A 13,217-nucleotide genomic window follows, 5' to 3' on the forward strand; every position below is an offset into this window, starting at 1 on the left:
ACCGTCAAATCATTTGACGTCTTCGTAGGAGAGTTCGTCTCTTTACGAAACAACCACACATTTCTCACATTTTATATATCAACCAAATAGTATAATACAACAAAACAACCAATAATTTCTAAATTTTCTTCGGCTTCATTCTGGCTTCCTACAAGAGAAACCAATCCGGTCCCATTATCCAGCGATTTACCTTTTAGCTTTCCCCAACTCCACAGCCACTTCCAAATCCTATGGCTAGCACTTTAGTGAGGTTTTGTGGATGCGTTGGTTACTAAACATTTTCCAAGTTCCTACTACTGGCCCCACCTCTTTGTTTTATGATAATCTTGGTTTGCGTCATATCATTAATAATCCAGTTTTTCCCAAGCACACTGTACATGTTGAGATGGTGATAGGAACCGAAATTAAGAACTTGATTACTGAGATTGAAATGGATAGTGACCTGATTCAAGATGGGTGATCTCCAGTTTACAAGGTTAACAAACCCTAATTTAATAACATAAACATCGATCCCTAAAAATAAATGCAGAACATATTATAAATACTAATCCTAATTAACAGTAATTAAACTGCTCCACTACTCCTATTTTTGCAGAATAACTGGTTTCGTATCAGATGGACTCTTATTTTGTTTGCAAACGGGTAGTCACAGGATGTTTTGCCCCTCTACATTGATACCAAGCAAAAAAAAACTGCCAACTTGTTCACCAAGTCTTTTGGAGCTGAACAACATTATCTGCTTGGCAAGTTGAGCGTCACGGATCTACACGCTCCAACTTGATAAGTAAGGAATTTTATGCAGGTGTCTCTCGTATTTAATCCTTTTGATTGAATGAGAAAATCATAAGCTTCAGTTATCATATGTTTTTAATTTTGTTATGTTTCAAAAATCCGAAACTGACCAGCCAGTTTCACTGATTAAAGCAAAACCATCCTGTTGTTTTGACACAGGAAAGATCAGATGAAAACCAAAACAGAAATGTGATCTATAAACTACACAATAAAAAAAGCAAAACATGTCAAAGTAAATAACATGACGAAAATACAAATAAAAGGTAATTTGAAACATAACACATCCAACGAAAGTTATTCAACTGTAAAATCAAACAAACAAACATATCAAGGATTTTGTTTGGGTTTATGTTCTTCACATACAACACGATACAACTTGGCCTCACACGGGACATTTGCATGGCTTTTGCTTAGCAAATATTTTAATCCGTGGATAGGCTAGGATATTTCTAAGTGAACCAAAAAAGTCCATTTTATGTACAAGTATCAAAGCCGCAGGTACATCTTGGAGTCGCTTATTCACCGTCACTTTCAAAGTCTTCATCATCTCCAAAAGTAAACACAGATGCATCAGCAGCCATTGCCTTGAAATCACTTACCTCGCCAACTGGGGTCGACCCCCCAAGGCCCGGGCCCGATGTTACAGCACCCAACTTGGCCTCACTTGTGCTATCAGTCTGTTTGGATCCTGACTTTTCTAGAGAGAGATTTTGGGTCTCATTTGATAAGTTTTCAATTTTGCCAGAATCTGTAGGAGTCTCAGAAGGAGCACTTGGTGTTGTACCCTCAGCCGGTTTTGTTGTACTTTCAGTTTGCGGTTTCGATTGAGCGGTGGGGTCATAGTCAACAACCACAACCTCCACTAGAAATCCTGGAGATGGTAGTTTCCTCTACAAATACACAATTGAATGCAAGTATGTAACTAATTTAAAGAGAGTATTTTGAGTTGTGAGTATTTTAATAAGATTTCAAATTTGAGATTAACGGTGAGGACTAAACGTGCAACCGTCTCACAAATGTTTAGGACTAAGTTTGCAATTTTGAAAATAACAGGGACCAAACTTGCAATATGGTCACACCACAGGGACCATTTGTGCAATTTTCTCTACCAGTCTACTTTAAAAGTGTAATAGCGCAAACATCTGTTAATGAATACCTTATCAAACCCATCAAGATCATTGGTGGTTAAGATCGTCCTGTTCTCGGTCATTGTTGTGTTTAGCCAACTACAAAATGATAATTAAAAAACAATGAAGATGGCAATATTGTAAATACACAATAATTTCCATTTTACGTAAAAGTTTACTTGACAATTGGCATACCAGTAGAAGTCCCCTTGACGGTCATGAAAATGAATCTTGAAATCACCAGATAATTCTGTTAAACCGGGCTCCCCGGGTAGCGCAAAGACCATTATACCCTTTCTAGGTGCAGCAAACCAATAGTCTTCAGGCTGCATAGTTAAGCAAATCATAAATCATTGCATTCTACTTGTATAGTTGATAATTTAGTTAATAACATTCACACTTTAGCATTTAATTGACAATATCAAGAATTAACATTATGAATTTATATATAAAAAAAATTTAGAAGCATTAAAGATACATACTGATAAATCCTTGGTTCTAGGATGTTTTATGGTAGAAAACAGAACACCTGCATGACAAGAAAGATCAATAATTAAAATACCATGCATCTTGTTGAAGAATAACACACATAATTATAGTTCAAAGGTCAAAAATGAAATCTATAAACTTCTGCTAAATTTGCACATAAGTCCCCAAACTTGTAAAAATCAACAAAAAGGTCCTTAGACTGTATTTCAAACAAGTATGTCTTTTTTCCATGATTAAGTTCCTAAAGTTATAAGAACTTAAAAAGAGGTACATTTATGCAAAAAAGGACCTATTTGTTGAGTTGTATAAACTTCAGGGCTTAATTATGCAGAAATAACTTCCAGGGACTTATGTAAGAATTCAAAAAAGTCCATAGTTTTTCTTTTTTTCTATATTTACCCCATAGTTATAACCTAAAAGATTCAGAAAAAAGTCCATAGTTTTTTTCTTTTTCTTCATATACCCTATAATTATAATGTAAAAGTTTCAGAAAAAGTCCATGGGTTTTCTTTTTTCAACAATTACATCATAACTATAACCTAAAAAGTTGAATTTACATTATAGCATACCATTATGATCTGATACAGTAATAGACGGTCTGATCCAATAAGGACACCTATGAAGACGAATTCCTCTAAGCATACACCTACAACCGGTGAGAGAATAATAACCCATAAACAATCAAGATCAATATTAACTAACTTTTCATCAAAAGTCTAATTCTATGATTTATGACTTAAAAGTCAGCATCAACAATACTTTATGTAATGTCAAAGTTTCAAAGATAAATCAAAAGCCATACCTGCGTCCAGGCTGATCTTCTCCGTTGAATTGTGTTAAGACACGTTCAAAATACTTGACGTACCTCTATACAAAAAGATACAATTAAAAACAGTGAACTTTTGAGATTGATTTTAAAAAATCTGAAATCATTATACAAATCTTAAACTGAACTTACAATTTGACTTGGGAGAACAAGTCCCTTCCCATCAATACATCTTTTTTGGTTGTAATAATCTATAGATTCCTCAGCAGTGGGGAAAAACTAAAAAAACATATAATACCATTTGCATTATTTTATATTCTATACCTAAGAAAAAGAAATTAAGTGATGAGAGACTTCACGATACCTTTAAATATAAAAGCAGACTTGTGATCATTAAGCCTGTTCTTGCCATTCCAGCCTTACAATGAACAACCACAACATTATCTATGTCCTCTTTTAACCATGCGTATGCACTATGGCAAAATGATATTATGAGTTGTATTGGAGGGCAATTGTGGTCATCAAATGGGAAGCTAGCAAGCTGCAATTAAAAGAAAAACATTATTCGAGGAGTATTGTAAACATATCTTTTTCATCTAAACAATACTTAAATTCTTAATCTCGAGTGTACCAGGAATTAAGCTGGTTATAGTTTCTAGCTATAGAGGCTGTGAGAAAATGGCTAAATTAATGCTAAGGGCTAGCTATTTGACCAATACAGTTCTATATAGCAACAGCCAACAGATGATATTTTGTCTTTATTTTAGAAATATTATAAATTGGTAAAATGGCATAATTCCATCAATAAAAACATGTACATATGAACAATGTAGGTTAGCTTGTGAACATTGAACATACCTTTCCTTCAAACAACGATGCATCATATAGCCTTTCAGAACACAGATTGTACACCTTGTACTTGTCCTGTAATAATTGTTAACGATCAGGAGTAATCTTGTCAGGCGGAAAAAAGTTATCTTTCTTTGAAACTGTATCTTGGTTGCACCGCACCAAAATACAGTTCAGTGAATCATCCAAGCCTAAATAACTTTAATAGCATCCTTCCAGCACAATATCAAACATCTTGGCATCTTAGTAAACCATATTTTCCAGGTTTCAAAAAACTGCTGCCATGGCATTATTTGTCATTTTAGTGCGCATGTAATGTGGCATCTGTTCAAATTTAAATGTTTTTTTAAAACATAATTTTTAAAGAGAATACTTGTTTCAAACATGTAAAATAAATTTCTTTTAAGCTTTTTACACAACTTCTTTTTCATATGTTGAATCTGGTGTAGCAACAGGGATCATATCAACCAGTGCCAAATCAGCAATGTACAAGTAAAACTGGTTAAGATGAGATTGATTTCTAAAACCGGTAATAATTGCATGTTGACTTCTGTTTTGTGCATAATCTAAAGTTGGTTGCTGGAACTGAAAGGGAAGTGTAAAGTTCATTTCTTTTTCATGCACTCTGCCCAAAAATATAAATAAGCCTGGTTTCTCACATGTGCCATTATCAAAACAATAATACAACCAGAAATTACAAGAAAAGGCAAATAAGAAAATGTTGCTACCTTGTGATTGGTTTCAAAGAACTTGATTACTTCCTCCATGTGGTTACGGTAAAATCCCTATAAAAAATTACCAAAAGTTTCAACTAAACTAATTTGAAAAAAGGATTTTCAGTTATAATACTATTGATACTTTTCACAAAGGTAATGACAGATGACGTAAGTTCACCTCAACATATCCAAAGAAACCAGAACTCATGTCGCCTGCAGGAAACCCCATTGCAATTATATTCTCAGTGATGTATGTCATATCCAGATCAAATCCGCCTTCCTGGAACCAAAAATAAAGTAGATATGTAACCACATATTAAATTAAATTGTAATATACATACATATATAACAAAAACTGAAAAGATTTTCTAAAATACATATTTTCAGAAAACTGAAGATATAAAATGAGGTCATATATGTTTACAAACTTAAACTTATCTACATTTATAGCAATTTTGCAAGTCTATTCTTTTAACAGCCTATATCGACATAATCAACTATAAGATCATTTTTTACACCTCCTCTTTTGCCTGTACACACTAACTAAATAGTATTGGTGAAGAAAGTATTTATTGGTGAAGGGCAGATTAGCAAAAACATTTATTTTAGTGGTTAATGGCTGAAAGAAGCTGGTGTACAAATTACCTCCCTATTAACTATGGTAGACCCACTGGAGTTTTTTTATATACATAATAATGTTAGGTGACGCATCTACTGCTTTTCTTGACTTGCAACCTATAGATCAGTAAAACTAAAAGAGTTGACTCGCAAATATTTCTTTCTAAGTATTCGAAAAAAACCATGATTTGATCATGTAAGCTACAAGATTTAAAACCACATGATAAACATAAAATAATGAATCCAATAGCATAAACAAAGTACCTGATATCTTCGTTTATTTTGTGATACAACATGACGAGCCTTTACTTGCACAGCCTTTGCTGCACTTTTAGATGTGTCAACAAAACCTTTAGTAAGGGTCCCAATGAAGCCAGCTTGTGGTGATTTTGAACCTTCAACAGAATCCTCAGTTGGTTGGGAAGCCTTTGGAGATAACCGCAACCCAAGCCCGCCAGTAAAACGTGCAAAAGTCGATTTTCCAGTATCTTCGGATGTAGAGTCAGCTTGTGTTCTCCCTAAAGGCTGAGGTAGTTTAAAACTTTTGGCCCATGTGCTTATACTAGAAGCAGAGAACTTTGATGGTGCATCTTGTCCAACATTGTCATGACCACTATCTACAGAAACGGAAGCTTCTAGATCCGCCTCTGGCTTGGCCGATTTGACATCCATTTTGCCTTTTAAGCCCCTTCAACATAAGCAGCAAGTAAGCATCGAAAATTGAGTGCATTGTTCTTTTAACAAGTGTAAAGTCTCATTTATATAGAAAATACCCTTATATTTTGAGAATACAACAACTTCAGTCTATAACATACTGGCACCTCATGTAAGGTATTGTTGGCTTTTCAGAAAATTTAAGGGCATGTTCAACATATCACATGTTTTTGGCTATAATTGGTATAAATGAAATACCAGATATATGCTTAGATGGCCACCACGTATATTATCCAACAATATAGTGATTACTCTTTTATTTGTTAGAACACAACTTTACCTTACTTCATTAGCAAATTAAAACATGAGCAAACAAACAAGGTCATTAAAGTTTAAAACAAATATCCTTATATAGGCAGCTATCTAAGCGTGCAAGACATTGTGAGATTCATCTCCATCAAGCTGGAATATTGTAACATCCCAAATTTCAATAGTATAGTTCATTAGAATCTTGGGTAGATGTTATTCAAGCTGGATATTATGTTAGCAACTTAGCATACATGTTTTGAATTACATGGATTTCAAACTTCAAATATTGAATTGTTCCGCACGTGTTATATCATAAATGATGAGCTATAGTTTGCAAAATATAATTATTTTAGATTATGTATAAGATATATTATAGTAGAATTTCAATACCATATCATTTTGGAACTATTACTTTATTTAATTAATGCTACGAAAAGTAAATTGATTCAATATAATTTGTCTTGAATCAAAATTAGTTAACCATTGCAATCCATTCCTATTTGATAGGCCAATATTTTAGGTGTACAAATTCCATAGGTCGGTTGTATCACAATTCACAGATTCACATTCTGATTGGTAAATGGTATAAAAATTCCTTGAAAATCGGTACAAATTTGGGAATACCGAAAAAACGAGTACCGGTACCGCCTTTTACTTATACCGAAAATGACAAGAAACAAATACCGATATCGCCTTTTTACTGATATTGAAAATGACAAAAAAACAAATACCGATACCAGTACCGATATCGCCTTTTACTGACATCGAAAATGACATAAAACAAATACCGATACCACCTTTTACTGATATTGAAAATGACATAAAACAAATATCGATACCAGTACCGATACCGCCTTTTACTGATACCGAAAATGACATAAAACAAATACTGATACCGCCTTTTACTGATACCGAAAATGACAAAAAAAAACAGATACTGATGCCAGTACCGAATTGACGGTATCAGTACGGGGCCGGTACGGTACCCTAATTTAGAAATATGTTAAACTTATTTCATATTGATTGTTGCATTATGGTGCAAACAAATTGTAGAAATTAAAGTCTAATGAGAGTCAAAATAAGTCAAATCCATTCACACAAAGCCCTAGAATTCCAAGTCACTGTGTTTAATTGGAACTGATTCCTCAATTGATTCTTGCACATAATAATAAACTAATAATCACAGCTTTAATTCATTAACAGGATTACTAACAAACCATCCCTAATTTACAGATCTAACCTTATTCTAGCAAATTATGCTTCTAACTTTATTCTGATCTACAAACTCTACAATTTAATATGAACGAATATGAATATAATAAAACAAGCATATTTCAATACACGAGAAATTGGCATCGTTACTTGATATGTGAAATAGACAATCAAAAACACAACGTTAGCTCAAAACTTACTGGATAGTATAGCATCAGATGCCGGAATCTGAAAGGGAAAACGGCTGCTAACGGTGGCGATTGGAGGTTTACGGTGGTGTTATTCGATGTGGAATGACGACGGACGGGCTTAAACAATACGTGGACTGGACGAGGACTTTGTGTATTTGCTTCAAGGTCCTTTATCTTTTATTCTTTATACATTGACCCTAAAGTTGTGATTATTATGCTTGTAGCTTTAATTATTAAAATCCAATATCATTTTCTATATTTTGTGAATATAACTCGAACTTGTAATCCCTAGTAGATAGTAGTGGCGAAGTTTGGACGAAAATACCGGGGTCTCCGGATTCAATACGATAGAAATTTTCAGAAACACGGGTGGGTGGGCTCAAAATTTCCAGATGAAAATGAATAAATTTACACTACGTATAAAATTTTTCGAACAAAGACCCGTAAATTTACATTACTGAACAAAAAAAACGGAGGTGACCAGTGGCACCCTAAATCCCTACATATGCTTCGTATTGGCTGATGGGTTTCTAATCAAGGGCCGACCCACATAGTGTGGACCGGGGTCCCGGGGCACCAACATTTTTTAAAATTTTATTAGAAGCGGTATATTAAATTTTTTGAGGACCCCGTAAGATTTAATGCTTTGAACCCTTACTATTAATATTAATGTGGTCTGGTGAAAAATCCCTTGTTTTATCTTTGAAATGTCATGGGTTCAAGTCTTACAAGGCTCAGTTTTTGGTTTTTTGTGTTAATTTTTAGTGTTAATCATTCATTTGATTGTTAATGTTGTAATATAACTTCGGAAACATTCAAACACCTCTAAAATACATATCATTGTTTTCAACTTTATGCATGGTTTTCTTTGGATACATCCAAGCACCTTTAAAATACCAGTTTTATTTTTCACTAGTTTAAGTTAATGGTTTTCAACACATGCTTATGAAAGGGTGGATCTAGGGTCTATCTCAAAAGCGTTAAAGAAAGGGAAAAAAATGTTTATGTGTCAACCCGACCCATTTTGACCCATTCAGGTGGTGATGATTGAAAATAAAGTTTTATTATGATATTGTTTTTATTATGTTCTTCTCCTCAACTTGACCCGAACAACGACCGACCCGAAAAATTTGAACACCGAAAATATGGGACCCCATTGGTAAAAAATCCTGGGTCCGTCACTGTTTCTAATGTATTACTATTACATTATAAAAATTTGTAGCTTAAGCTTAGTATGTTATAATCAAATAATCAAAAAGAATCAAAATGATCAGTTGTATCATGGTTGAGTTTGGAAATTTCAGTGTTTACTTTCGTTCGAAGTCCATGAGTTGTGTCTTGTGATCATTTTGCATTTGCAACACTAGATCACTAAACAATTGATTTGCGGTTTTAATTTTCATGAAAGCCTCAATATAGTTGTAACACAATTTTTCATGGACATTAGGTGATACACATGTGTTCTCCTTGGGACATGTCATGGACCTCCGACGAGCTTCGGTCTCTTGTTCTGGTTCGGTTGATGATTTGATTCGATTTCAAATAGACAAACTCAATGCCCAAAACACTTATTAAGAGTAGAAGTAATACGATATTGCAAATAACCCCTTAGCTATAGGCAGCAAAACTAGCCATCACATTTTGGATATCTTTTCCCTCTTTTTAACAAAAGATTAAACATAAATAAAGTTATTGGCATGAATCTCATAGATATTTAAGGACTTATTTATGATATAGTTACTTGGTACTTAGTCTCACGGATAGCAATGGGTTTTAGTTGTCCATAAGAGCTTTCACATCTCCTCATTTATCTTTATTCACATATAATGTAATTAAAAGTTAACTTTAATATTAAATTACACTTTTATCAAACATTTATATTTATCAATATTCAGCTAAATAATACACTTTTAATCAAATTCAACAATTATTCTCTCTTTTTTTCACTCATAAAAATATATATATGCAACTAGATTTTATCTCCCGTATTACGGGGGTTGTTTTACACCATTTGCTTTTAATATTTATATATGTATATTTAGATTTTAATTTTATTTATTGTAATAAAGTTAATAATTAATATACTTGAGGTTTGATGATAAAATGGTTTCACAAATAAATGATATGTTATAATCCGGTTTAAAAGCCATATGGGTTTGGTGATACCTATTACCCGTTTATTTTCTTTATTATAAAATTGTTTCTTAATTATAAATAATATATTTTTTTAAATAAAATAGGATATTAATTTTTAGTATATCCCTATTTTATAGGATTTTCATATCAAATATTTTATGAGATTAATTTTTAATATAATGAGATGTTTTAACCCGTTTAAGAGCTATCTGGATTTGGTGAGACCCTTACTCGTGAATTCGGGTCAAATGCGTGAGAAACCTTCATTTACAAATAAAGCAATATGATGGCTTGAGAAAATTGTTGTTTTACATTTTTCATTTTTTAATATTTATTTTTTGGATTTTAATTTTCTTTATTGTAAGAAAGTTAATAATATACTTAGGGTTTGATGATGAAAAGGTTTCATAAATAAATGATATGTTATAAGCCGTTTAAAAGCTATCTGGATTTTGTGACAGATGACCCGCTTATGTTTTTTACTATAAAATTGTTTATTAATTATAAATAATATCTTTTTTTTTAAATTATATATTAAATTTTAGTATATCCCTGCTTTATAGGATTTTCATATCAAATAATTTGTAAGATTAATTTTAATTTAATGAGATGTTATAACCCATTTAAGAGCTGTCTGGTTTTGGTAAGACCCATACCCATGAATTTGGGTTAAATCAATGAGAAACCTCCATTTAAAAATCAAGCAATCTGGTGGCTTCCAAAAAAGGGGGGGGCGACCATAACGCAACACATAGGATTTTAGGGATTTCGTTTATATATATTATTATAAATGAATACTTACTTATTTTATAAATATAAGAAATCACTATTCAAATCTATAATATATATATAAACGAAAACCCAAAAATTCTATGTGTCGCGATGTGGTCGCCCCCCCCCCCCCCCCCTTTATGGAAGCCACCAGATTTCTTGATTTTTAAATGAAGACCTCTATTGATTTAACCCAAATTCATGGGTATGGGTCTTACCAAAACCAGATAGCGCTTAAACGAGTTATAACATCTCATTAAATTAAAAATTAATCATACCAATTATTTGATATGAAAATCCTATAAAATAGAGATATACTAAAATTTAATATCCAATTTAAAAAGAAAAAGATATTATTTATAATTAATAAACAATTTTATAGTAAAAAACATAAGCGAGTCATGGGTCACCAAATCCATATAGCTTTTAAATGAGTAATAACATATCATTTATTTATGAAACTCTTTCATCATCAAACCCTAAGTATATTATTAACTTTCTTATAATAAGGAAAATTAAAATCCAAAAAATAAAAATTGTAAAACAATCATTCTCTCAAGCCATCGGATTGCTTTATTTGTAAATGAATGTTTCTCACGCATTTGACCCCAATTCACGGCTAGAGGTCTTATTAAACCCAGATAGCTCTTAAATGGATTATAACATCTCATTATATTAAAATTAATCTTATAAAATATTTGATATGAAAATTCATATAAAACAAGGATATACTAAAAATTAATATCATATTTTATTTAAAAAATATATATTATTTATAATTAGAAACAATTTTATAATAAATAAAATAAATGGGTAATGGGTATCACAAAACCCAGATAGCTTTTAAACTGAATTATAACATATCATTTATTAATGTAACCATTTTATCATCAAAGCTCAAGTATATTAATTATTAACTTTTTTCTTACAATAGATAAAATTAAAATCCAAATAGACATATATAAAAATTAAAAACGAATAATGTAAAACAATCCCCGTAATACGGGGGACAAAATCTAGTCATATGAATAAACTGTGCAATTTGTGGATAAAAAAACGTATAAATATTATAATTTATGGATGACGAAAAGTATAAAGAATGTGATGCAGTGATCTTTTTATTTTTGTATTCTATGTTTTACATATATTTTACAAAATATGATGATTATAAAGAATGATACGTGTGAATGGTCAAAGTAGATAAATAAATGTTTGAATTATTTAAAAAGGTGTTGTGGCGATTAGCAAATGAATGCTCAAATATAAAGCATGCATAAACCTATAATGGATGAAGAATTAATATACTTGCATGTAAACTGTTTGTGACAAGGGCAGTGGTGTTGAAAAGCGTAAACCGTCTCAAAAAAACCAATTTTAAACATGAAGTTAGGAATATCTCATATAATAGTAACCAAGTTTCAAAAGTGTTTCAATTAGATCACTTATATAATTTTTCTCCAAATCGGGTCACTAAATCTTCAAATCAAGTCTCATCAATTTTTTTGTGCGTCAAGAAAGAAATTGAGGATAAAATGTGGTGGTCGGAATTTGCAATATATGTATTTAAATTTAAAAAATTAAAAAAAACGTTAATTCTATTAAAATTTAAAAATAAAAAATAAAATTCACGTACCACTTAACGTTAACATAAAAAAAAAAAGATAAAAAGATTTTATATATGAAACAAAAAAGAAAAGGGCTAAAAAACATGTTAAAACCTTTAATTTAATAAAAAATGAAAGTTGAGTGACTTAATTGGAACACTTTTTAAAATTGAATGACCTAATTAAAACACTTTTAAAATTTGATTACTATTATATAAAATTACACATTCTTTAACCTATAAAAGTTTTTCCTATTTGATATTTGAAACGAAATTATACAAGAACGGTGAATATGTTCTAACCGCGTCATATTTTTTAATAACATAGCTTATAAGAATATATTAGGTTGAATGTAATGATCACATGGTGTGTTAAACTTGCCTAGTGGTAAATGCTAAGAATAATATTATGGATTTGTAATTTATACTTGTTTTATTGTGTGTAAGACTAGCGTATTGAATTGTGGTAGTAAATTGTGAATTTAAGTAACTCCATTATAATACTAGTCAAGTGGAAAATGCGATAACAAAGCACTCTTTAATCGTTAGCAAGATCTGCGCGATTGTAACTACTATATTACGAATAAATGTTACAACTTTGAAACTATTACAATTTTAGTCTTTAAATACTTATTATTAACTATCTAGTCCTTCTACTTATTTCTAGAATTTCGAGCGTTTTTTCCATAATTTTTTCTTTCTTAAAAAAAAAAAGCTCTTTAGTGACACATGTTTTAAATGACATTTTGCTTTTGTGCCATTAGTTTTTATGGTTTTGAAGTCAATTTGCTTACTTTCAGTGTTCTTTTTCCTTTAAATTTCTGTTAAAATCCATGACTTGTTTATTGTGATCATTTTGCATTTGCAATGCTTGATCACTTAACAGTTGATTAGCATTTTCAATTTTTACAAAAACTTCAATACGGTTTTTGAGCACAAATTTTCAAAACATGAGGTGATACACGTGATCCCTCTTTTGGGTAT

At 31.4% G+C, this 13,217-nt stretch overlaps 1 protein-coding gene across 1 annotated transcript; it reads right to left on the reverse strand.

Annotated features, from left to right (window-relative positions):
* Window positions 1-1,065: 1,065 nt before the first annotated feature.
* LOC143601305 (phosphatidylinositol 3,4,5-trisphosphate 3-phosphatase and protein-tyrosine-phosphatase PTEN2A-like) lies at window positions 1,066-7,854 on the reverse strand. The gene is made up of 13 exons (XM_077078755.1): window positions 7,733-7,854; window positions 5,622-6,045; window positions 4,918-5,019; window positions 4,752-4,808; window positions 4,033-4,098; window positions 3,539-3,715; window positions 3,367-3,453; window positions 3,211-3,275; window positions 2,978-3,054; window positions 2,402-2,448; window positions 2,115-2,245; window positions 1,949-2,018; window positions 1,066-1,682 (listed from the first exon to the last, which is right to left on the reverse strand). Exons 2-13 carry the CDS (start codon window positions 6,027-6,029, stop codon window positions 1,308-1,310), a joined length of 1,662 nt encoding a protein of 553 aa, XP_076934870.1. The 5' UTR covers window positions 6,030-6,045; window positions 7,733-7,854; the 3' UTR covers window positions 1,066-1,307.
* Window positions 7,855-13,217: the final 5,363 nt, after the last annotated feature.

Source organism: Bidens hawaiensis, unplaced genomic scaffold, assembly GCF_021521415.1.
Source record: "Bidens hawaiensis isolate Kalapana, Puna unplaced genomic scaffold, B.hawaiensis_p1.1 tig00001960_1, whole genome shotgun sequence".
Classification (NCBI taxonomy): Eukaryota; Viridiplantae; Streptophyta; class Magnoliopsida; order Asterales; family Asteraceae; genus Bidens; species Bidens hawaiensis.